Source organism: Macrobrachium rosenbergii, chromosome 9 (genome assembly GCF_040412425.1).
Source record: "Macrobrachium rosenbergii isolate ZJJX-2024 chromosome 9, ASM4041242v1, whole genome shotgun sequence".
Lineage (NCBI taxonomy): Eukaryota > Metazoa > Arthropoda > Malacostraca > Decapoda > Palaemonidae > Macrobrachium > Macrobrachium rosenbergii.
The window spans coordinates 27,285,461-27,307,749 of record NC_089749.1 but is presented as its reverse complement, the minus strand read 5'-3'; the positions used below and the strand labels follow the sequence as shown (position 1 = coordinate 27,307,749).

Below are 22,289 nucleotides of genomic sequence, written 5' to 3'. Positions count from 1 at the left end.
CATTGCTTTGGTGTTCTCGACTTCCTCTATGGCCTTCTTCTGGAGGAGGGAGGAAACTTCCTCCAAAGGGCTGAATGTCTCTCTGAACCTCTTGAGTAAGCTGACAATGTGATGGGAAAAGTGACTAACGGTGGGCTCTCCTGGAACAGAATGGCGCAACCCTCCTTCAGAACCTTGATGATCCACAGCTCTGCTCTTCCGATCAGCCACTTTTCCAAAAACTACAGGAGTCTGGCTCCTATTGGGGCATGAAGGACTTTGCTTTCACTTTTTGGGCACTGTCTTGGCTGAGCCTTTCTTAATGGACCTTGCCGTGAAACGTACATTGGAACTGGTCCCAAACTGAGATCTGGGTCTACCTCCATGAAAGGGATGCTACTGGAGGGGACAGCCTGTCTTGGGTGCAAAGGCAGGTGAATCCTTGCGCTTGGAGGATTGAGCCAACAGATCTTGTGTCGACTTCTTCCAGAGGATAAAATAAAAGGGCCGATTTCTGCATCTGAGTGACTCCCTTAGTAGTAAAGGAGCACCAGAGCTCTCTCTCTTCTAAGACTCCCAATGTGAATCGAGCGGAAAGCTCTAGAGAGCCCTCTCTAATGGCCTTGTCTGCACAGGACAAGACTCATATCCAGTCCAAGGCAATGTCTCCCGATAAACCTTGGAAGTCTTTAACCTTCTTAGCCAGAGCTCCTACTGTCCAGTCAAGAAAGCTAAAAACTTCAAAATCCTTGAAAAGATCCTTAACAGGGTGATCTAGTTCCACTGACAAACACTTTATCTTCGCTGACGAGAATGCAGAATACTGAGAAGAGTTGAGGCCAGAGAAGTCCCCTTGGGAGGAGGTAGCGACTCCCAAGGAAGGAGCTTCCCCGATGGCATACAATAAATACCTCCTACGACCTAAGCAAGAGGGAGGAAAGGCGAAAGAAGCTTGCTCCCCTTTTTCCTTGAGAGACTTCTTGGAGGAAGAAGAAAGTACCATCTTGGGAAGTCTAGTCCTGTCATCCAGATGACTCCTCATCAAAAAAAGTTGAGGCAGGCGAGACTGGGGCAGCTGGAGCAAAAAAGGTGGGGCAATTCGCCAAAAGATTCTGAAGAAGAGCTGCATAGGAAGGAGGAGGAACAGGTTCTTGATTGACCTCCTCCTCTTTTGAGGAGACTGGGGACAGGATAGCATCATGAAAAGTCTTGGAAGCCAAGGGAGCTTTCTTCAATAAGCTCATTATTTCAGCTAATTGCCACTTAATAGGAGCCAACGATGCTTCATCTTGATCCAAAGGTGATGTAGACCGTGGTCTCTGAACCGATTGAAGAGGAGAAACATGTCTGGGAGCGAGCACCCAGGAGCTGGCGCCGGACACTTGGGAGATGGCACCGGGTGCTCAGGAGGTAGCGTAGGGCGCTCAGGAAGTGGTGTCGGGTGCTCAGGAAGATGAGCCAGACATTTAGTCGATGATGTTGCAAGCCTATGAGAGGATGCTGAGTGCTTGGGAGCCAGGTGAGGGCATTCAGGTGAGAAGGCCTCTGTACTGTCCCATGTAGCTATAGTGTAACAAAAGGAAGGCTGTGGGCTACACTGGCCTTCTCATACCACTTAACTGGAAGTGGGTCTGAATGACGACCCACATCCTCTGAAGGGTGCTTAAGTGGTCATGAAGCATCCAGATAACGTTTCCTGTGCCTCCTGTCCATGCCGGAATCGCTGGAACTTGAGGACAAGTGATGCACTCCCAATGAGACGCCTTTCCAATGGCTGTCTGTCGATGCCTGGAATCATGCAACAGGCTCAACCATGGGAGTGACCACCCGTGGGCAAATCCCATCGGCCTCCCTTGGACTTCTGGTATGTCTTCTCTCAGGTTCAGGAGAGTATGACAGGGACCTTTGTCTAGGACAACCGACAGGATGGATAGCCACTTCCTCCAATTGCACTCATCACTTTTCCAGTGAACACTTTATCCATAATCACTCTCAGTGACTCTCCCAATTCTGCCACTGCACTAACTACAAGGTCTATCTTCTTATTAAACCGAGATTGGCAATGGTATTAGGGTCAGAAGCAAAGGGTGCCAGGCACGGGAGTAAGTGGATGAATAGTAGGAGGGCAAGTATATTAGGAGAAAAAGAGGGAATAGGAGTAGAAGGAAGAGCAGGACTAGCTACTAAACTAGGTTTAAGAGTAGTTACTAGGCTAAGTGACCGTCTCTCGGCTACAGAGGCCGCTTTCCTCTTCCTATCCCTCTATAATCTAAGTGCGATTTAAGCACTTTCCACTACTACTCATCCCAAGAAGAACATTCTTCACACGTTTTCTCCTTACTACATTCTTGCCCTCTACATTTACTGCATACTGAATGGGGATCATAAGATTTTGTTAACCCTTAATGGACGGATCCCCTCATGAGAGGATCTAAAACAGGTTTTGGGTGGTGGACGGATCCCCTCTGAGGAGTATTAATACTACATGCCATACGATTTGGCTGTATCGAACAGGAAAGAGTTTCCACAACTTCAATGGCCCATAAATGAATAATGGGAACTATACAATTAAGCTCAGCTCAAGCAGTGGGCGTCTCTGGGAATCAGTACTGTTCTTGACTTGAAGGGGGAATATCTTGCTCCTCTCTCTCCCATGACATCTTTTTATCTATTTGCTCATAAATATACCTAGGGATTGCTGTTGGTTTTAGTTCTTCTCTTTTATGATATGATGTCAGTTATAATTTTAATTTTGCAAAGAAAAGTGCAAAGAAATATTAGATAAAACATGTATACCTCCAAAAAAGGTAACTGCATCTCCCGATCTAAGCAAATCTATGTAAATATTTTACAACAAATATACTCAAATTTGTTACAGATTTTAGTTCTTATGATATTGTGTGAGCTATAATTACAATTTTACAAAATAAATTATTAAAAAAAACATGTATAACTTGTAAAATTTACGAATGTTTTGTAAGAGGCCCCACACAGGGTTGTAAATACTGCAATCACTTTCCACTTCCCGTGGAAGGTAGGGAAAGTTAAAAAAAAAATTTCTTTCTTACATCATGTGCATTTTCATATCTTCTGCTTTTCAATGACGTTTTTTTCTTAAATTGGCCAACATTAAAGTTTGAACGGTCTGGGGGGTTTGCTTGATATACAATTAGCCCATCCCTTAAGGGCTAACCTAGTTTTACACCCTTAGCTGCAATAGCAAAAACTAGAAGTGCAGGAATCAGACATAATTCTATAAAAAAAAAACCAGGCTAACTATCCAAAAATGCTAATAAGCTGACAAAAACTTGTTGGCTACTGAAACAAAGCAATTGTACATCACCAAAATACAACGAAAACTGTGAACCAAGCTGCTGCAATGGCGCTGATGTGTATGACGACCCAGCAGGAACAAAATTGAGCTGTGCAAGTAGAAATGTTAGCTATGTAATTACTTGGTAAGTTACTTATATAAAATTTTAATTTCATTCTAAAAAAAAAAAAAAAAAGGGGGGGAATAATATTTCCTCCAAATTCGAGTTTCACTGTTTGTCATGATGTCACTTATTATGTGGGCAGGAAAACATGCCACTTAACATAAATCAGCTGTCAACTTTATCAAAATGAATCATCGACCCATGCACACTTCCATATCTCTCAGAAAATTGCTAGTAAATTTACACTAGGCCAATGCTTTGGCAAGAGAAATTTCATGGTAGTTTAGTGTGAGCAAAATGACTGAATACAGTACAGATCGATACAAGAAGAAAGGTAAAGGGGAAATGTCAAGAATCTTCACAGGAGTGGACAACTGCACCACACAACTCTACATCAAGATCAAGTGATCCTAAAAAGGTCTGTAGAACTCCCCTCATCAACGCTCCAGCACTAAAAAAGAAGACAGGGATTCAAGTTGGAATTCAAGTAATCCAGGACAGATAGTGTGACGCTGAAATATATCACCACATTCTTGCCATGAAAGCTCTTCTTACCCAACATCATCAAGAGGGCAGGCTTGCACTCGCTTTGCAGTATTACCCAATGATGGATGAATTCTGGAAAAAAGGTCATCTTTGGTGACAAAAAAACATTCTCTATGGATGCTAATGGTTAGCCTTCACCATTGGCGTCCCAGGAAAACATGGTAAGCTCCAGTTAAATTATTGGAGAAAAGTTTATAAGGGTAAGGGTAAAAGTTGAATAAAAAACTAATAAGTAGAATTTAAAAAGGGTAAGCCTAACATTACCAGTAAGATTGTGTCACTAAAGATAAATTCTAGCTTGTTTTTTATTGTAAGCCTGTTATAACAATCATATTGCTTCATTTCATAAAGTTCCATTCATAATAATGAATGTTTTACTATCATAATGTCTATGATAAAAAATGACATTTTTATGATAAAATGATGTTTCATTATACTTACCAAAACACGGTAAAAGCTTTTATCTCTTTAAAATCGACACGTCCGAGATATAAATTTTCAAACTTTGTTTGGAACGCTGATACAATTGGCGGGAGACCCAACCCCACCGGATGCTGGTGGGGGTAGCGTGGCAGGAGACATACCCATAAACCCAGGTCAGTTTCATTCTCGGTATACACAATTAGTGAAAACCTGAGATAACGTCTCCCCCTGCGGGAGGAGGAGGTTTTACGTTACAGTGTTTTTGGTAAGTATAATGAAACATAATTTTATCATAAAATGTCATTTTCATTATAATGACTTACCAAAACACTGTAAAAGCTGATTCCACATTTAAGGTGGAAGGGCAGGGGATGAGGTACCAGTTATTGAAAGGTTACACACACACAAAAAAAAAAAAAAAGAAAAGGAACAAACTCTAACCATGGGTATCTTAAGGATCCATACCAACAAAAGGGCAGGAGTCACCTTACCTGGTAGATGGGCTTTTGCAGGGAGGTACTGCTGCTGGTTGAAGTTCCATTACCTGCAGAGGCCTTGGGCGTAAGCACTGCTAGCCACTCTGCTCCATAACAACCCAAGCAGTCAGGGAAGTACACCGCTGACTGAGACAAGGGGTGACTTCCTTTTGCTTTTGCCCTGAGCAATTGGAAAGCAACCAGACTGAAAAACGGGTCTCACCGCCTAACCTAAAAATAGTTAAATACATTCCCCTTCCCTATACACTCAGCAGCTCAACTAGGATGGAGGGTACTCCAGGTGAACTGAGCACCCCCGGCTTCCCATTAACTCAGCAACCATAAAACCACAGGGGGAAGGAAAGATAAGGAACCTACCCCCCTAGTGTGTTCCCCCTAAAACCAAGCCTGCTACCGATATGGGACCTAACGCAAACAGGTCCTGATACGCAACTTCAACCTCGCTAAGGTAGAGAGACGCAAACACAGACCTCGACCTCCAGAAGGTGCTCTGTGTGATCTGCGATAGTGACTTATTATGACGAAAGGCCACTGAAGTTGCTATTGAGCGCACTTCGTGAATGTGAGACTTGACTAGGCGTGCGTCCTCTTCGTTGATGTGCCTGTGCGCCTCTAAGATGAGTTCCTTGACGAAGAAAGCCAGGGCATTCTTGGATAAAGGTCTGGTTGGATCTTTCACTGAACACCACAGGTTAGAGGAACGTCCTCTGATGCTGGCCGTTCTGGCCAAGTAAGTTTTGATAGCTCTAACAGGGCACAAAGAAGCCTCCAATTCTTGAGGGCCAGCCACTTCGGAGAGGTTCTGAATGGTAAAGGACCGAGGCCACGGGTTGGAAGGAGACTGCTCTTGGCCAGAAAATTCAAGGTGAACGAGCAAACAGCATTACCTTGAAAACCCACTTCCTTGTCAATGGCTTGTATTTCACTAACCCTCTTTGCCGTTGTTAAAGTAACCAGAAAAAGGGATTTCTTAGTGAGGTCTCTAAGAGAAAGACCTTCTAAAGGTTCGTACCTTGGAGACATTAACCACCTCAAAACTACATCTAAATTACAGGCAAGGGCAGGTTTTGGGGCCTTAGCTGTGTCTAAGGACTTGAGGAGGTCTGACAAGTCTCGGTTATTTGATAGGTCTAACCTCCTATGGTAGAAGACGGAGGACAGCATAGCTCTGTAGCCCTTGATGGTTGATGGCATCAATTTTCTTGAATCCCTCAAGTAAATGAAAAAATCGGCAAGTTGAGTTATAGACGTCGAAGAAGAGGAGATACTATTTTTTCTACACCAGTTCCTGAAGACTGTCCACTTGGATTGGTATAATTTGCTCGAGGAGTCCCTTCTGTACCTCGCAATAGCCTCTGCAGCCTTGCTTGAAAAACCCCGCGCTCTGATGAGCTTCCTGACAGTCTGAAGCCTGTCAGAGCGAGAGTGGACAATCCCTGGTGGAACTTCATTAGGTGGGGTTGTCTGAGAAGCGACTTCTTTTGAGGGAGAAGCCTCGGGAAGTCTATCAGGAGATCTAGCAGGTCCGGGAACCACTCCTTCCTTGGCCAGAACGGGGCAACGAGGACCAGCTCGACCTTCTGATGGAATTTCACTTTGTTTATCACTTGCCTGATGAGCCCGAAAGGAGGGAAGGCATAGGCAAACAGGTTCGTCCAGTCTAGGAGCATGGCGTCCACCAAGTGAGTCAGTGGGTCTGGAACTGGTGAGCAGAACACTGGGAGACGATGGTTCTTGGAGGTAGCGAAGAGATCTATTATGGGAGTGCCCCACAGATTCCACAGATCTAGGCACACTTGCGGGTGCAGGGTCCACTCCGTAGGGAGAGTCTGGTTCCGACGGCTGAGTTGGTCCGCCAGGACGTTCAGTTTTCCTGCACAAACCGAGGAACAGGGCCACCCTGTTGCTGTCTGCCCACAGAAGAAGGTCCTCGCAACTTTGAACAGGGCGAGAGGAATGGGTACCTCCCTGTTTCCGGATGTAGGCTAGAGCCGCCGAGTTGTCGGCGTGAACAGCGACTGCTTGGCCTGAGACGTGGGTCGAAAATTCCTGGAGAGCGAGGTGAATGGCCAACAGTTCCTGACATTGATGTGGAGCTTCTTCTGTTCGTCCGACCAAACTCCTGACGTCCTGAGGTTGGCTAGATGTGCTCCCACCCAACATTGGGCGCCTGAGAACATCTGCAGGATGGTTGTCTTGGGAGGAGATCCAGACCCTCCGAAAGCCTTTCCGGCAACCTCCACCAGAAAAGATGCCCCTTGACGTCGGGGGGAATGTTGAAGACCGTGGAGTCCGTTTGGGTCCTTCTGTCCCAAGAGTCCCTGAGGAAAAACTGTAAGGGTCTCATGTGCAGACAGCCTAACCTTACAAATTGCTCCGCTGACGACAGAGTTCCCAGGAGAGCCATCCACTGACGGGCGGAGCAACTGTCCAGGAGGAGAAACTTCTCCACCGTCTGAAGGCAGGAGGAGACCCTTTTGGGAGACAGAAAAGCCCGAAAAGCTAGACTGTCCAGAGTCATCCCCAAATAAAGAATCCTCTGTGAAGGAACTAAGCTCGACTTTTCCGTGTTTATCAGAATCCCTAAGTCCCGAGCTAACCCTAGGGTTCTGTGAAGGTCCTCCATGCAGCGGTCCCTTGATGATGAACGGAGTAGCCAGTCGTCTAGGTACAAGGAGATCCGAACTCCTCCAGGTGGAGCCAATGACCTATCGGGCGAGAATCCTGGTGAACACTTGCGGGGGCTGTCGACAGGCCGAAGCAGAGGGCCCGGAACTGGTAAACTCTGTCCTTGAAAACAAAGTGAAGATACCTCCTGGAGTCCTGATGTACTGGAATGTGGAAGTAGGCATCTTCCATGTCGAGGGTCACCATCCAATCCCCCGAGTTAGTGCCTGAAGAACTGAGCGGTTCGTTTCCATGGAGAACTTGGTTTTCACTAAGTACATATTGAGAGCACTTACGTCGAGAACTGGCCTCCAACCCCCTGATGACTTGGGGACTACAAACAGGCGGTTGTAGAAACCTGGGGTTGACACGTCCTGCACTACTGATGACCGCTTTCCTAAGAGAGACCGGACTTCTGTCTCTAGGGCCGAAAACTTGACTGAGCCTCTTGAGTATGCTGTCAAGGAAATGGGAGAATTGGAGAGGAGGAGGAGGTTGGGCGAACGGCAGACGGTAGCCTAGGTGGAGCACTTGCACCACCCACTGATCTGCACCTCTGTCTCTCCATTCCTCCCAAAAGAGGCTGAGTCTGGCCCCCACCGGCGCATGGAGGACAGGGATCCTACTTACTGGTATGACGACCTTGTGGCTTTGAGGAGAACTTGTGACCCCTGGAGTTGGAGCAGGACCTTGAGTAAGGTTTGGACCTGGAGTTACGAAACGGATGCCTGTTAAGAGGAGATACCATCTTGGTCAAAGGAGCGGGAGCAGGCCTCGGTCTGGTGGAAGACATAAACAGGATGTGTGACGACGCCCACTTATCCATGGCTGACAGGACTTCTTTCACTACTGCTTCTGGGAAGAGGCCCTCCTTGTCAAAGGGTGCGAACATCAAAGCCGTTCTCTGCGAAGAAGTCACAGCCTTAGACAAGAACGAGCACCAAGTTTCCCTCTTCTTCAGAGTGGCCATGGCGAAGAGGGAGGAAATTTCGCCTGCCGCATCATGGATAGCGATATCGGTGCAGGAAAGAAATCCCGTGATTTTTTTTTCCAAGACGTCTTCTGCGAGATTAGCCTGCTCCACCTGTTTGAAAACAGCTCCCATTGACCAATCGATAAAGCTGACAATCTCTAGGAGCTTGAAGAGGTTCCTGGAAAAATGTTCTACATCTAGGGCAGAAAAGAAGGTCTTGGCTGCCTCGGATGAAATGCGTCTTGAGGGGTCCACAAGGGAGCCAAAGTCCCCTTGTGCTGAAATTGCAGATCCCAGTGAAGGAGAAGCTCCTGTGCTGTAATAATTTTGCCTCCTTTTCGACAGCTTTGAAGGAGGGTACGCAAACGACGACTTACCCGAGGACCTCTTAGCTTCCAACCACGCCTCTACCTCTTTTAATGCTTTCTTGGAGGCAGTGGAGAGTACCAATTTGGGAAGTGAAGTGGCAGGACCTTGTTTTCCCAGACGCAATGTAGAAGTCGGAGAAGAGGGGGCTGTCGGCTGAAAATGTTGCGGGTACGACTGCAGCAGAAAGCTGAGTAGAGAAGCGTAATGTGAAGAAGGCCCCGATTCACCTGGGCCTTCCTCTTCACCAGAAAGAATCGGTTCCGTGCCCAGACCGTCCAGGAATTGAGGAGGAACGACTTCTTTATCCTCGGGAATACCAAGGACTTTATGGACTACCTTTTCTAGCTTCCTTCCAACAGAATAGACGCCTGGGAGGGCGAGGATGTAGCCAAAGGCGCAGACACTTCTGTGTGGAGGAGGAGTAAGAGGCCCGGGCACTTGCTTCCTGGAGAGGGCTAGGCCTCTTGACTGCACCTAGGTGACCTGGGAGGAAGCGTCTGAAATGTATCTTCTTGATCGGATCCCCACGCTGAGCAACCAGGTATAGGGCTGGCTGTCCTTTTCTTGAAGAGTTTAGTAACCCTAGGGCAGGAATTATCCGAAGAATGCCTCTTTAAGGGCCGAGAGGTCTGATCCCACTTGCGATGACGAGGAGGGGGATCCAAGAGCTGGAATATGAAGAGACTGAAGATGAACTGCTGCTACTCTCACCTGAAGAGCTTAACCTTAGGTAGTGCCGCTTCGATGATGACCGCCTTGATGAAGCTTCTGGGGACACCATCCTGCGATGTCGGCGATGGCTATCAGCGATGCGAGAAGATCGACGCGTCGATGGATCACTTTCACGTCTCCCTGAAGCTTTTCGACGCTTTAGAAGGCGAGTCAAGCTTACTACTTCCGCCACCAGGACTAAGGCTTTCCTGTGCCTTAGAGGACGAGCCTGCTCGTGGGCAATAATTTCTGACCTTTTCGCCAGCGCCGGACTGTCTTCTAGCCTCAGAAGGCGAGCGGGACAGTTGCCTTTGCTCAAAAGATTCAGAAAAATGAGCAGACTCGCCTGAAACGCGATCGCGAACAACCACATTGTTATCACCAACACCAACACTGACGTCATCACCGACGCTAACGCCCGGACTATGGTGCGAACGCACTAAACTTAAGACCGACTCCATGAAACCGTTCATTTGCGCTTCCATTTGATTTCTGAAAAGAACGAATTCTGATTTATCAGCCTCGAGGCTGGGCTTGGCTTTAGGGAAAACATACTGGGAAGCTAATGAAGAAGAGGGGGGAATATGAGAGGGGGAAAGAGCAGCGGTAGAGGAGGGGGTAGGAGAGGAGGAAGGAACAGCCGGTAGAGGAGGTGACGCCAATGCCACCACCGAAGAAGATGATAGCCTAGCTTCCTTACGCTTAAAGGCTTTCCTATCCCTATCCCTAACCAGCTTTATCTGATGGGAACTGTATGTTTGCCAAAACTCCTAACTCCATTCCATACATTCACTGCATGTGTTCTCCTGGGAACACTCTTGACCCCTACATGCTGTACACATAGAATGGCGACCGTATTTAAGTTTAACTAGTTTGGCGGAGCACAAATTCCCTGCGCAAACTCTGGATCCCGAGAAGCTTGAATCCGACATAGCTACGAATTCCCAGAGCTAGGCTAGCTAGATAAATAAACAGGCAATTGAGTACTTCACCAAGGAGAGACGCCACAACTAAGTGCAAGCAGACAAAGGAACCCAAACAGTTTGAGGCAGACGGACGCGCGAGATGCGTTCCCAATACGCCCGAGAATGAAACTGACCTGGGTTTATGGGTATGTCTCCTGCCACGCCACCCCCACCGGCATCCGGTGGGGTTGGGTCTCCCGCCAATTGTATCAGCGTTCCAAACAAAGTTTGAAAATTTATATCTCGGACGTGTCGATTTTAAACAGATAAAAGCTTTTACAGTGTTTTGGTAAGTCATTATAATGAAAATGGGCATTATATCATGATGGGTCTATTTTAAAAACTAGACCTTTACATTTGTTTTTTTAAGCCTATTAAAAGAAATCACACTATATTATTATACATAGGTCTATAATCAGGATTTGATATTTACATCATTATAGACCAATCATATAAATTGGATATTAGTGTTAGTATAGGTCTAGTTTATAAATCAAGGCTTTATTTCATTATAGAGCTACTGTATTATGATCAATGCATATTTTAAGAGAAGAAAAATTACTGCAGTCCTATGGGAATGGATGGCTACCAGTGGTCTAGGAGAACTTACAGATTCACAAATGAACAGGTCCCAATACATGAGCAACCTAGAGGAAGTTTTAGTGGCATCTATGAGAGCCCTGCTTATATCCAAGCAAGAAGTAATATATGTAGTCATGGACAACTCTGCCGTCCACAATGCCCAAATTACAAAAGAATGTTTTAAAGAATATCCACACATGTATTCAGAACTGAATGGAATTAAATTCCCTTGACTTGAATGCCACTGAAAATCTTTTGGATTACAAAACAAGTAAAAGGGATGCAAATATGTAATACCAAAACCAGGGATCACTTAATATGACAAGCAAGTTGGTCACTTAGACTAGGACCTAAACAAGACGATACAAACATTTGTGAAAAGACAGTGGCTTCAATATCCAAGAGAATAATTATGTTAATTGACAATAGGGGTTCATACTGAGAGAGAGAGAGAGAGAGAGAGAGAGGAGGTGGGCACACAGCTCTTTAAATTCTTCTAAATGTATAATTTTATGCAGCAATTGTTTGACTATGCACTGCATTCATTTGTTTATGTATCTACTTATTTATTTACACTGGTTTCTTATAAGAAACTTACAGGTCTATGTAAAAAGTGTTGAGATTGTAAATATATTGTCAAGTACGGAAAAATATGTTTATTTGTATTATATTCAATATTTAATTCACCTAATATCTTAAAGGACAATGTTGTAATAGTCACAGCAATGTTGAGCAAACAATTACATATGTTTATCGCAAAAGAACAGGAATTTATTTCTAGTGTTGTGTGTATGCATTGCAGCTTACACACAATAAGTGTGTGCACCCTCTCTCTCTCTTATAACATTGGTATCTGTTAAAATCAATAACAACAAAAGGGAAAACTATAGAAAAAAAATTTACCATAATGATAGAAAAAAAATCGCACTTATTTGTCTTCTATGAGTCTATTCTTTCCTGTAGTAAGCTATATATGACCTGGTGACAGCCTGAGTGATATCATATCACTGTCAGAAGATGTGAGGCACCATATAACTTCGTGAAAGTTGCCAGTAACTACTTTGTAAACTCTTGTCCAAAACACACTGGAAAGTGTGCCACAATTATCCTTGGCGAATGTACCCACACATCACATTTTGCTGGATTAACAAATACCAGAGCTAATCAAAACAAAATAACGATGTCATAACAATGAAAGATATGAGCAAAAATAACAAAACAGTTCTTAATTCTGTTACACGAAGAGGACTACCAAATATATTTGCACTTATGACAATGAGAACGTTGAAAAGTGTTTTTAATAGGATAGACTAGGGACTCCTTACAGGCTGGATCTTATATTACCATTGTGGTCACTGCACAACACAATGTAACTCTTTGTACAGTGTACCACTTTTACACAGGGAAAATATCTGTAAAATAGTGTGTTTGAAATTCACATGAAATACAAAACTTTACTGAATCACATATTTAATGATTAGATGCTTACCGGCAACTTTCACTACAGTTACAACCCTTTTCTAAATACAGAGCTGGAGAATATTGGCATTCACTGTTCAAGGGCACAGGCTGTGGAGTCATCTGAAAGAAAATAAGCTCTATATACATCAATCATTTGTGAAATGTTAATAAAGAAGTCCCTTAATAATGTTCGTGGATCCATGAGTAATAATGCTTCTATCAAAATATACCAGCAGGTGACAAGACCTCTATCTTCACCATTTACTATAAAATGTTGTGGCCTTTCCTTTACCTTTCCCCTAGTCAAAACTCTACCATCCACATTCTCTTCTTAACCTGCAAAGTCCAACTGTCTGGTGGCATTTCAAGAAAATTATTTGTTTTTTACCCCTCTACAATTACCTTTACTCGTTACTCAAAATGTGGAGTGCATACCTAAAAACATACTTTTTACATGACTGAGAAATTCAATTCCTTACATTTCAATGGTATGTCTTTCAAAGTTCAGACGTATATAATTTTTCTTGTCCTTGTAACAAGCCTATTGAATCTTATATCTGTGCACCTATATCAAACACCTGACTTTCTCTACCGAGTTCTGCAATCTACCATTCACAGGCTCATTTCATAATTCAGGATATTAATATATATCAAACTGTTTGAGCTTTACCAGGATATATTCTGGTGAAAAGGAAGCTCAACTTATTCAATCCAAATGGCTTGGCACAAATCATAATACACACTATGAGTGGCAGACCTGTAAGATTATTAAAAGAATGATTACAACTGCAGTTCACCTCCTGTAAGTTTTCAGTAACCCTAGTGAATTATAACATAAAATGTGTTTGTACAATATATATTTCTCATGTTACAACACTCTGAAAATGCAAAGTACACTAGGCTAAACTAGTTATGAGGAAGAAAAAGAAACTGAATAGCTTGAAAACTCACTGAAGTAGCTCTGCTTTGTCCTAAAGGCTGGAAAATAATTTTACACCATCAGCTTAAGGAAGGATACTAGAAATGCTAAATAAAATTGGAGGAGTTTAACCTAGTCTAGCATAGCTGGATTATTTCAAGTTGGTCCATCAAAGGCAAGTTTTTAAAATACCAAAATATCTCTCAACACATTCTGAAACTTTATTTGCATCAAGAAAATGGGCAAAGTTGTTGCAATCTCATGATTTCCATTTTTGTTACTGAATATTTTCATACTGTTTAGTGTACAACTCCAACAGTATGCATGAAAGTAACAAACATGACATACAACTACTGTATGTTAGATATTCCAGTGGTGATCATACTTTTACCAAAGTATTATCAGCTAGTAATTGTATCTTTAGTTTACTTTTACAGACTACTAAAATCCCTCAATGAACATCAAATATTTATCTGTTCCCAGAACTTAAGGCCATGCTTCATTTTTTGAGTACAGGCAGTCCCCAGTTATTGGCAGGCTTGGTTATTGGTGATTCAGTTTTACGGGGCTTGTCTAGCGACGAAAATCAAACAGAGGCATCAATAAGCGAAAATTGGTGATTTTCAGTGTAGATAACCGCTGAAAAATGCAGATTTTCGGTTATAATTAAGCCGTCAGAACAGAACCCCTGCTGATAAGCAGGGACTGCCTGTAATTAGGTAAAATTTCCTTAATTGGCAATTCTTAAATATCAAAGATTATATTCACATTTTGTTACTATTTATATTACCTCAATTCTTATATTCATGTCCCCTAGATTAGATTAAGAGGGTCAACAGATATTAATGCTAAAAAATTTGACATTTTTAGAAGTCTATCGGACGAAGACCTGTGATAGTGAATCCGTTCTTGGTGTATACCGAACCATTAGTGTTTTTGCTACAACCCCAATAAAGACTTTTATAATTTTAGATAGCTTTTTCTCTGGTTTATTTAGCAATTTTTATGCCTAGAAATAGTGCTATTGGAACCATTTCACTGGGTGACACAGGTCTTCCTCAGAAATAGATTTTTCCTTTGTCAAAATCCCTTTCATAAATATTTAAACCAAATAATTACATAGCTATAGTTTCTACTTTATTAATAGCTCAAAAAAATATAAATTCACAGTAGCTCTTTTTGTTTTGGGTGTAGGTAAATAAGCCCTGCCCACTTTCAGGGAAGAATAGGTACAACGTAGCTAAAGAGCTCATTTCGTTTATGCTCCATGTCCATGAGAGGGAGGAGGGAGGGCTCCGATCATGTAATTATTTGCTAAGTATACAGTACTGTATATAAAAATGATATTTTTATGATAAAATAAAGTTTTGTACATACTTACCCGGCAGATATATACTTAGCTATAGTCTCCGACGTTCCCGACAGAAATTCAAATTTCGCGGCACACGCGACAGGTAGGTCAGGTGATCTACCATACCCGCCGTTGGGTGGCGGGAATAGAAACCATTCCCGTTTTCTAATCAGATTTTCTCTTCCACCTGTCTCCTGAGGGGAGGCTGGGAGGGCCATAATCGTATATATCTGCCGGGTAAGTATGTACAAAACTTTATTTTATCATAAAAATATCATTTTTGTACATGCAACTTACCCGTCAGATATATACTTAGCTGATTGGCACCCTTGGAGGAGGGCAAGAGACAGCTAATAACTAAAAAACCGGAAACAACGTATGTTGTAGGATAAACAAAAAACCATGGTTCTTACCTGATTGGGCAGAAGACTTCATGGATACTGTCTATGAGTCTGCATGCCTCAAGAGCTTCAGCGAGGAAGTGACCTATGACTGACAGCCCTTCTGGATCATATCAATGGGGGAAGACCCACTTACATGACAGAGCCTGTTATGGATCGTGTCAATGGGGATTAACCCACTTACAAGACAGAGCCCTCTACCTGAATCATATCAATGGGGGCTATCCCTCTTACATGACAGCTAGGTAATAATAAAAAACTACAAGGAGCTAACAACCAACCCGACCACCTGACCAAGCCTAACCTTGTTAGTGATAAGAGATGAAAGAGAGAGTATCTCAACACTCTCTTCCAACCAACCATAAAAAAACACAACAAACAATTAAAAATAAACCACCAAAGTTAAACTAAAAGGATTAGCTTCAGCTCCTTGACCCAGCACCGAATCCGCGGATACGTAAGCTCCTAGGGAGAAGCACTTCTCATACGTAACACGAACATCTCTCAAATAATGAGAAGCAAAAACTGAGTTACATCTCCAGTACGTAGAGTCCACAATAGACTGGAGGGACCAAGACTTGTGGAAAGCCAGAGAAGTAGCTATGGCTCTCACCTCATGAGCATTCACTCTTAGGAGCTGTAAATGCTCGTCCTTGCAAGAAAGATGAGCCTCCTTGATAACATCTCTAATGAAGAAAGCCTGGGCATTCTTAGAAATTGCTCTTGAAGGATCCTTGACAGAGCACCAAAGACTTTCAGTGTTGCCTCCCAGCTGTTTCTTTCTCTCCAGATAACATCTTAAGGTTTCTTGCTGGACAGAGAGTGTGCTCTAGCTCTTGTCCTGAAATAGATGGAGAGTCCCTTTGACCTCAAAACTCCTAGGCCAAGGTTTGGAAGGGTTCTCATTCTTTGCCAAGAAGAGAGGCTGAAAGGAGCAGATCGCAGAGTCCTTCTTAAAGCCTACAGAACCTTCCAAAGCCTGCAATTCGCTCAATCTTTTAGCAGATGCAAGAGCAAAAAGAAACAACGATTTCCTGGTTAAATCCCTGAAAGAGGCAGAACGAGGAGGCTCAAATTTATCTGACATTAAGAATTTTAAGACCACGTCCAAATTCCAGCTGGGAGGTCTAGGGGACTTGTTTTTAGACATCTCGAAAGACCTTATAAGGTCGTGAAGGTCCTTATTTTCGGAGATGTTAAGACCTCTGTGTCTAAAAACTGAGGAAAGCATGCTTCTATATCCCTTGATGGTGGAAACCGCCAGATTACACTGTTCCCTTAGATAAAGAAGGAAATCCGCTATCTCCATTACAGAGGTACTGGAAGAGGACACTTTCTGAGCTCGGCACCATCTCCTAAAGACTTCCCACTTCGACTGGTAGAGGCGCAAGGTAGAGGATCTTCTGGCTCTGGCGATAGCCCTCGCAGCCTTGCGCGAAAATCTCTTCGCTCTAACCAGTCCTTCGACAGTCTGAAGGCAGTTAGGTTTAGAGCGGGAAGGTTCTTGTGAAATCTGTCGAAGTGGGGCTGTTTGAGAAGATCGCTCCTGAGAGGGAGAGACCTGGGAAAGTCTATCATCTATTCCAGTACCTCTGTGAACCAGTCTCAGGATGGCCAAAAGGGAGCGATCAGGGTGAGCTTGGTGCCCTTTGAAGAAGCGAACTTTCTTATCACCTCCCCTAGAATCTTGAACGGGGAAAAGCATACCCGTCTAGACCTTCCCAATCTAGGAGAAGGCCGTCTATTGCTACTGCTCTGGGGTCCGAGATTGGGGAGCAGTAGTTCTCAACCTCTTGTTCCAATGGGTGGCGAAGAGGTCGATATGAGGTCTCCCCACAGGAACCACAGCCTTTCGCAAACCTCTTGATGAAGACACCATTCCGTGGGAAGCACCTGGTCTTTCCTGCTGAGCAGATCCGCCTCACATTCCTTTCTCCCTGAACAAATCTGGTGAGGAGAACGATGTTCCTCTCCCCGCCCATAACAGAAGGTTCCTTGCTGCAATGTACGTACAGGAGAAGGAGTGAGTCCCTCCTTCCTTCCTGATATAAGCCAGGGCTGTAGTGTTGTCTGAATTTACTAGGACTACTGACCCTTGACCAGCCGTTCGAATCGGATGAGTGCTAGATGAATGGCTACCAGCTCTTTCTTGTTGATGTGCCAGGACCTCTGATCTGTTTCCCAGGTGCCTGACACTTCTTCCGAGCCTAGTGTTGCTCCCCAACCCGACTCCGACGCGTCTGAGAACAACACTAGGCGAGGGTTCGGCGGTTGAAGAGGAATTCCTAGACCCAGTTTCTGGGGGTCTAACCACCAATGGAGATGTTCCTTTACATGATTTGTAATCTGAAAGGAGTCTGACAACTCTTGGGACTTCCGATCCCAAGATTCATTCAGGAAGAACTGTAGAGGTCTTAGGTGAAGCCTTCCTAGAGAAACGAACTGTTCCAGCGAGGAAATGGTCCCCAGCAGACTCATCCATTCCCTCGCCGAACATCTGTCTTTCCCTAGAAAGTCTGTCACCTTTTGAAGGCAGCGTTCCCTTCTTTCCAGGGAGGGAAACGCTCGAAAACCCCGAGAATCCATCAGAATCCCCAGGTAGACAATTTCCTGCTGAGGAATCATCTGAGACTTCTCGAGGTTCACAAGAAGTCCTAGAGACTGGACCAGGTTTTAATGTATGAGAAAGGTCCTCCAGACAACGGTTTCTTTGAATTGGACCGAATCAGCCAATCGTCGAGATACAAGGAAATCCTCACCCCCTCCAAATGCAACCAGTGAGCTACATTCCTGAGAATGGTCGTGAACACTTGGGGAGCTGTGGAAAGTCCGAAGCACAGAGCCCTGAACTGGAAGGTTCTTCCGCCTACCATGAACCTTAGGAACTTCCTGGAGGAGGGATGGATGGGAACGTGGAAGTAAGCATCCTGAAGGTCCAGGGACACCATCCAATCTCCTTGACGAAGAGACAACAGAACAGAGGACGTCGTCTCCATCGAGAACTTCTTCTTGATGACGAAAGAGTTCAGGAGCTCACATCCAAGACCCGGTCTCCACCCTCCCGAGGATTTTGGAACTAGAAAAAGCCGATTGTAAAACCCGGGAGTGGAGATCTTGCACCGGTTCTATGGCAGCCTTTGCTAGCATTTGCTCGACGGCTAGAAGAAGGGCTTGCCTCCGACAGGATCCTTGTATCTCGCCGATAACTCCCTTGGAGTTGTTGTCAAGGGAGGCTTCCTGAATGAAGGGAATGAGGTAACCCTTCCTCAAGATAGAGAGGAACCATTCGTCCGCCCCCTTCTGTGCCCAGGCTTCGGCGAACTTCAGAAGTCTGGCACCTACTGGCGTCTGGAGGACTTGTTTCTTCACTTGGACTTCCTGGCAGGGAGTCCTGAAGGTCTTGATCTTCTCTCAGGTCTTTGCCTCCTGATAGACCTGGATCCTCGAAAGGGCTCCTGAAAGGGGGCCTTCTCCTTCTTAGCAAGGGGAGCAGTAGGTCTCATCCTCTTAGACGACTGGGCCAGCAGATCCTGAGAAGCCTTCTCAGACAAAGAACGAGACCTCCTTAACAGTCTCTTGAGGGAAAAGATGGCTTGACAGGGAGCGCAAACAGAGGGAAGACCTCTGGAGAGGAGAAACCGATTTGGAGAGAGAAAGCACTGAAGACTGACCTCTTCTTAAGCAGGCCAGTGCCGAACAGGGAAGCGATCTCCATAGAGCCGTCCTCAACAGCCTTGTCCAAGCAAGACAACACACTGCTGAGGTCCTCCATACTGACTGAGTCCTCTTCAAGACTCCTCTTAGCTAAGGCCCCAAGAGACCAGTCCATAAAGTTAAAAACTTCCAGAACGCAAAAAGGCCCTTGAGGAAATGATCCAGTTCACATAGTCCCCAAGAAGCCTTGGCCGAATTAAGGGAGAGTCTTCTGGAAGAATCCACTAGCGAAGAGAAATCTGAGCCAGCCGATGAGGGGAGGGCCAACCCCATCAGTTCCTTAGTCTCGTACCACATTCCTGCTCTTCCCGAAAGCCTAGAGGGAGGCAAGGAGAAGACAGTCTTGCCTGCATCCTTCTTGAAGAGAGCCACTCTCCCGCCCTTAAAGCGCTTTCTTCATCGAGACCGTGGTCGCATCTTAACAAAAGAGGAAGACTTCGAGGCCTTGGTGCTCCCAAGCATGGAGCCAGGAGAAGGAGGAGAAGCAGGCTTGAGGGAATCTCCATACTCCTGAACAAGCAAAGCTGTTAACCTCTTATAATCAGAAACGTTGATATCCTTGGGGGATTCGTCCTCCGAAACCACTTCCAGGCCTGCAGGAGGAGGAGAACGTTTGGAAGCAGAAGGGCACTTGCCAGAAGAAGAGCGCCTAGAAGTAGAGGAGCCTTTGTCCACTGAAGAACGACGATCCGGAGAAAAGTGCCTGCTAGATGACTGGCGCCTGACAGGAGAAGAGGCTCGAACGGTAGAGGAGCCCTTACTAGGAGAGGGGCGCCTAACAGAAGGGAGGGAGACTGGGGAGGAGCTTCTACGAGGCGAAGAACGAGACTGACGAGAAGAGCATTTCACTGGGGAGAAAGCATCTCCAACAGGAGAAGACCGACGACGATGAGGGCGCGAGCGCCTGGGAGGAGAGGCGCTATCCGCCGAGGAGAGGAGCGCCTACCAGGAGAGGAGCGCCTAAGAGAGCGCCTGGAGAGAAGCGCCTACCAGGAGAGGAGCGCCTACCAGGAGAGGAGCGCCTACCAGGAGAGGAGCGCCTGGAAGGAGAGGAGCGCCTGCTGCTGGAGGGGCGCTTAACAGGAGAAGAACGCTTCACAGAAGATGACTTGCTGGGAGAAAAGTGTCTCTTGGAGGACTTGATCGGAAGAGAGGAATCCTTCCTACGAGAAGGGCTCTTTGATAAAGAGCCAGCAAGAGCAGCGAGCTGAGCCTGGAGGCCCACCAGGATCTGCTTGGTGGACTCCTGACCACCAGAAGAAGAGGAGGGAGATCTTCGAGTTCTCTTCTTAGCAACGGGAGAACCCTCTGGGAAGCGCTCAGGGCTGGAGTCCAATGCGTCTCCTCTAGGAGCCTTCCAAGTCCTCTTCAAAGGGCGCGACTCCTCAGCCGAACTCCAACCACGCTTTCGGAGAAGAAGAAGCAGAAGACGAAAACACTTCTTCAAGATCCCTTTCTACGGCGATCTAAGGCAGCCTGGGACGCGTCAACAGGGGCGCTGCCGAAGGGACGCCTGACCGTTGGGAGTGCTCTTCATCCCCCTTGCGGCTGTCGACATTCCTCCTCCACTGGGTCTGGGAGTTTGGAAGAGGTCTAGGCCTAGGAGCAATGCGGAGCCGGTCAGACGCCCCTCCACTACACTGGGGACACTACACACATCACTATAACTTCTCACTTTCTTTTCCTCCAAAGCACGCATCTGCAACTGCATCTTGCGGATCGTGGCCTTCATTGCAGCCATCTCCGACGACGAATCCACAGGTTCGATGAAGGAGAAGGAGCTGAAACAACTGGAGTGACAGGAGAATCTGGAAGAGTGTTAGGTTCTAAATCTACCTCCTTAGAAAGAGACCTACTTGAGCTCTAGAAGAAGCCTTCCTAACTCTATCCTTCTCCAACTTGCGTACATAAGAGTTCAAAGCCTTCCATTCCAGATCAGTGAGATTCTCGCATTCAACACAAGTGTTATCAATCGAGCAATCATTCCCCCTACACCTCGAACACACAGTATGAGGATGTACCGAAGCTTTCGGTAGTCTAACCTTACAATCAGACCTAACACACACACAAAACACTGGTGCAACACTCTGATCAGACATTCTTACAGAAAAATCCAAAGCCAAAATCAAAATCAATCCACAAAAGCGTATGCCAAGCCAAAGATCCAATACGTCACCAAAGGTCAGTCCAAAATAATCCTCAGCAAGCGAAAAATGAAAATCAAAACAGGAGGAACCAACAACAGATGTTGCCGGAACCAGCGACAGAGAAAATCTGATTAGAAAACGGGAATGGTTCCAATTCCCGCCACCCAGCAGCGGGTATGGTAGATCACCTGACCTACCTGTCGCGTGTGCCGCGAAATTTTAATTTCTGTCGGGAACGTCCGAGACTATAGCTAAGTATATATCTGACGGGTAAGTTGCATGTACAAAACTTTATTTTATTATAAAAATGTCATTTTTATATAAGTAACTTACCAAATAATTACTGTACATAGCTGAATCCCACATTGATTAGAGGTAGGATGAATCGACATATACTACCCCCAAAAAACCCTGATATGGAGGAGAATTTGGAATAGAAAGTTAGCTAGCATCTTGGAATGCTTGTTGTAACCTTACCTGGTGAGGGAGCAACAGCAGAGGGTACTGCCTCTGGTCGCAGCTCCTCTCGACCTGTAGCGGCGTGGCAGTGGAGCCAAGGGTCACCCTACGCGAGTGGGTGCTTTGCAACTTAGGAGGTTAATCACAGGTTGCCAAACCTTACAATCCAAAAGGGTCACATAAACAATATGTGGATATGGCCTTGCCCTGGGGCCAGTACAATAGAACAACAAAGACCAGATAAAATTAACCTACACCACCAAGAAATTTTAACCAAAACCATAAAATACAGATTGGTGACACTCACGACTCAGTGTTCACCAGAGCGATGTTGAGTTCAGTATTTAAACATAGAGGAGTAGACCTGTCTTCAAACCAAGACATCAGTGATTTAATAAAACATTTTAGTACTAGTAAGCAAGCAAAACCCTCAGGAGTCGCTTGGAACTTGGACGTGGTCCTTAAATGGCTGTCAGGGCCACCATTTGAACCTTTGGGTTCATCATCACTTCGGAATCTGATGAAGAAGACCTTATTCTTGATGGCACTGGCTATAGCCAAGAGAGCCAGTGAGCTTCATTCCATCGATAAAAGGGTAGGTTTCTCACAAGGCAGTGCTGTATACTCACTGATTTTGGATTTTTTGGCCAAGAATGAGGACCCAACTAACCTTTGGCCTCACTCTTTT

At 45.2% G+C, this 22,289-nt stretch overlaps 1 protein-coding gene across 4 annotated transcripts in view; it reads right to left on the bottom strand.

Moving 5' to 3' along the window:
• The window catches only part of LOC136841644 (uncharacterized), a 226,367-nt gene that overhangs the window by 168,124 nt on the left and 35,954 nt on the right, over positions 1 to 22,289 (bottom strand). For all 4 annotated transcript variants that reach the window (XM_067108770.1, XM_067108769.1, XM_067108771.1 and 1 more), the window contains exon 5: positions 12,639 to 12,730. In XM_067108770.1, coding sequence (XP_066964871.1) covers positions 12,639 to 12,730 — 92 coding nt within the window. The remainder of the gene's footprint in view (positions 1 to 12,638; positions 12,731 to 22,289) is intronic.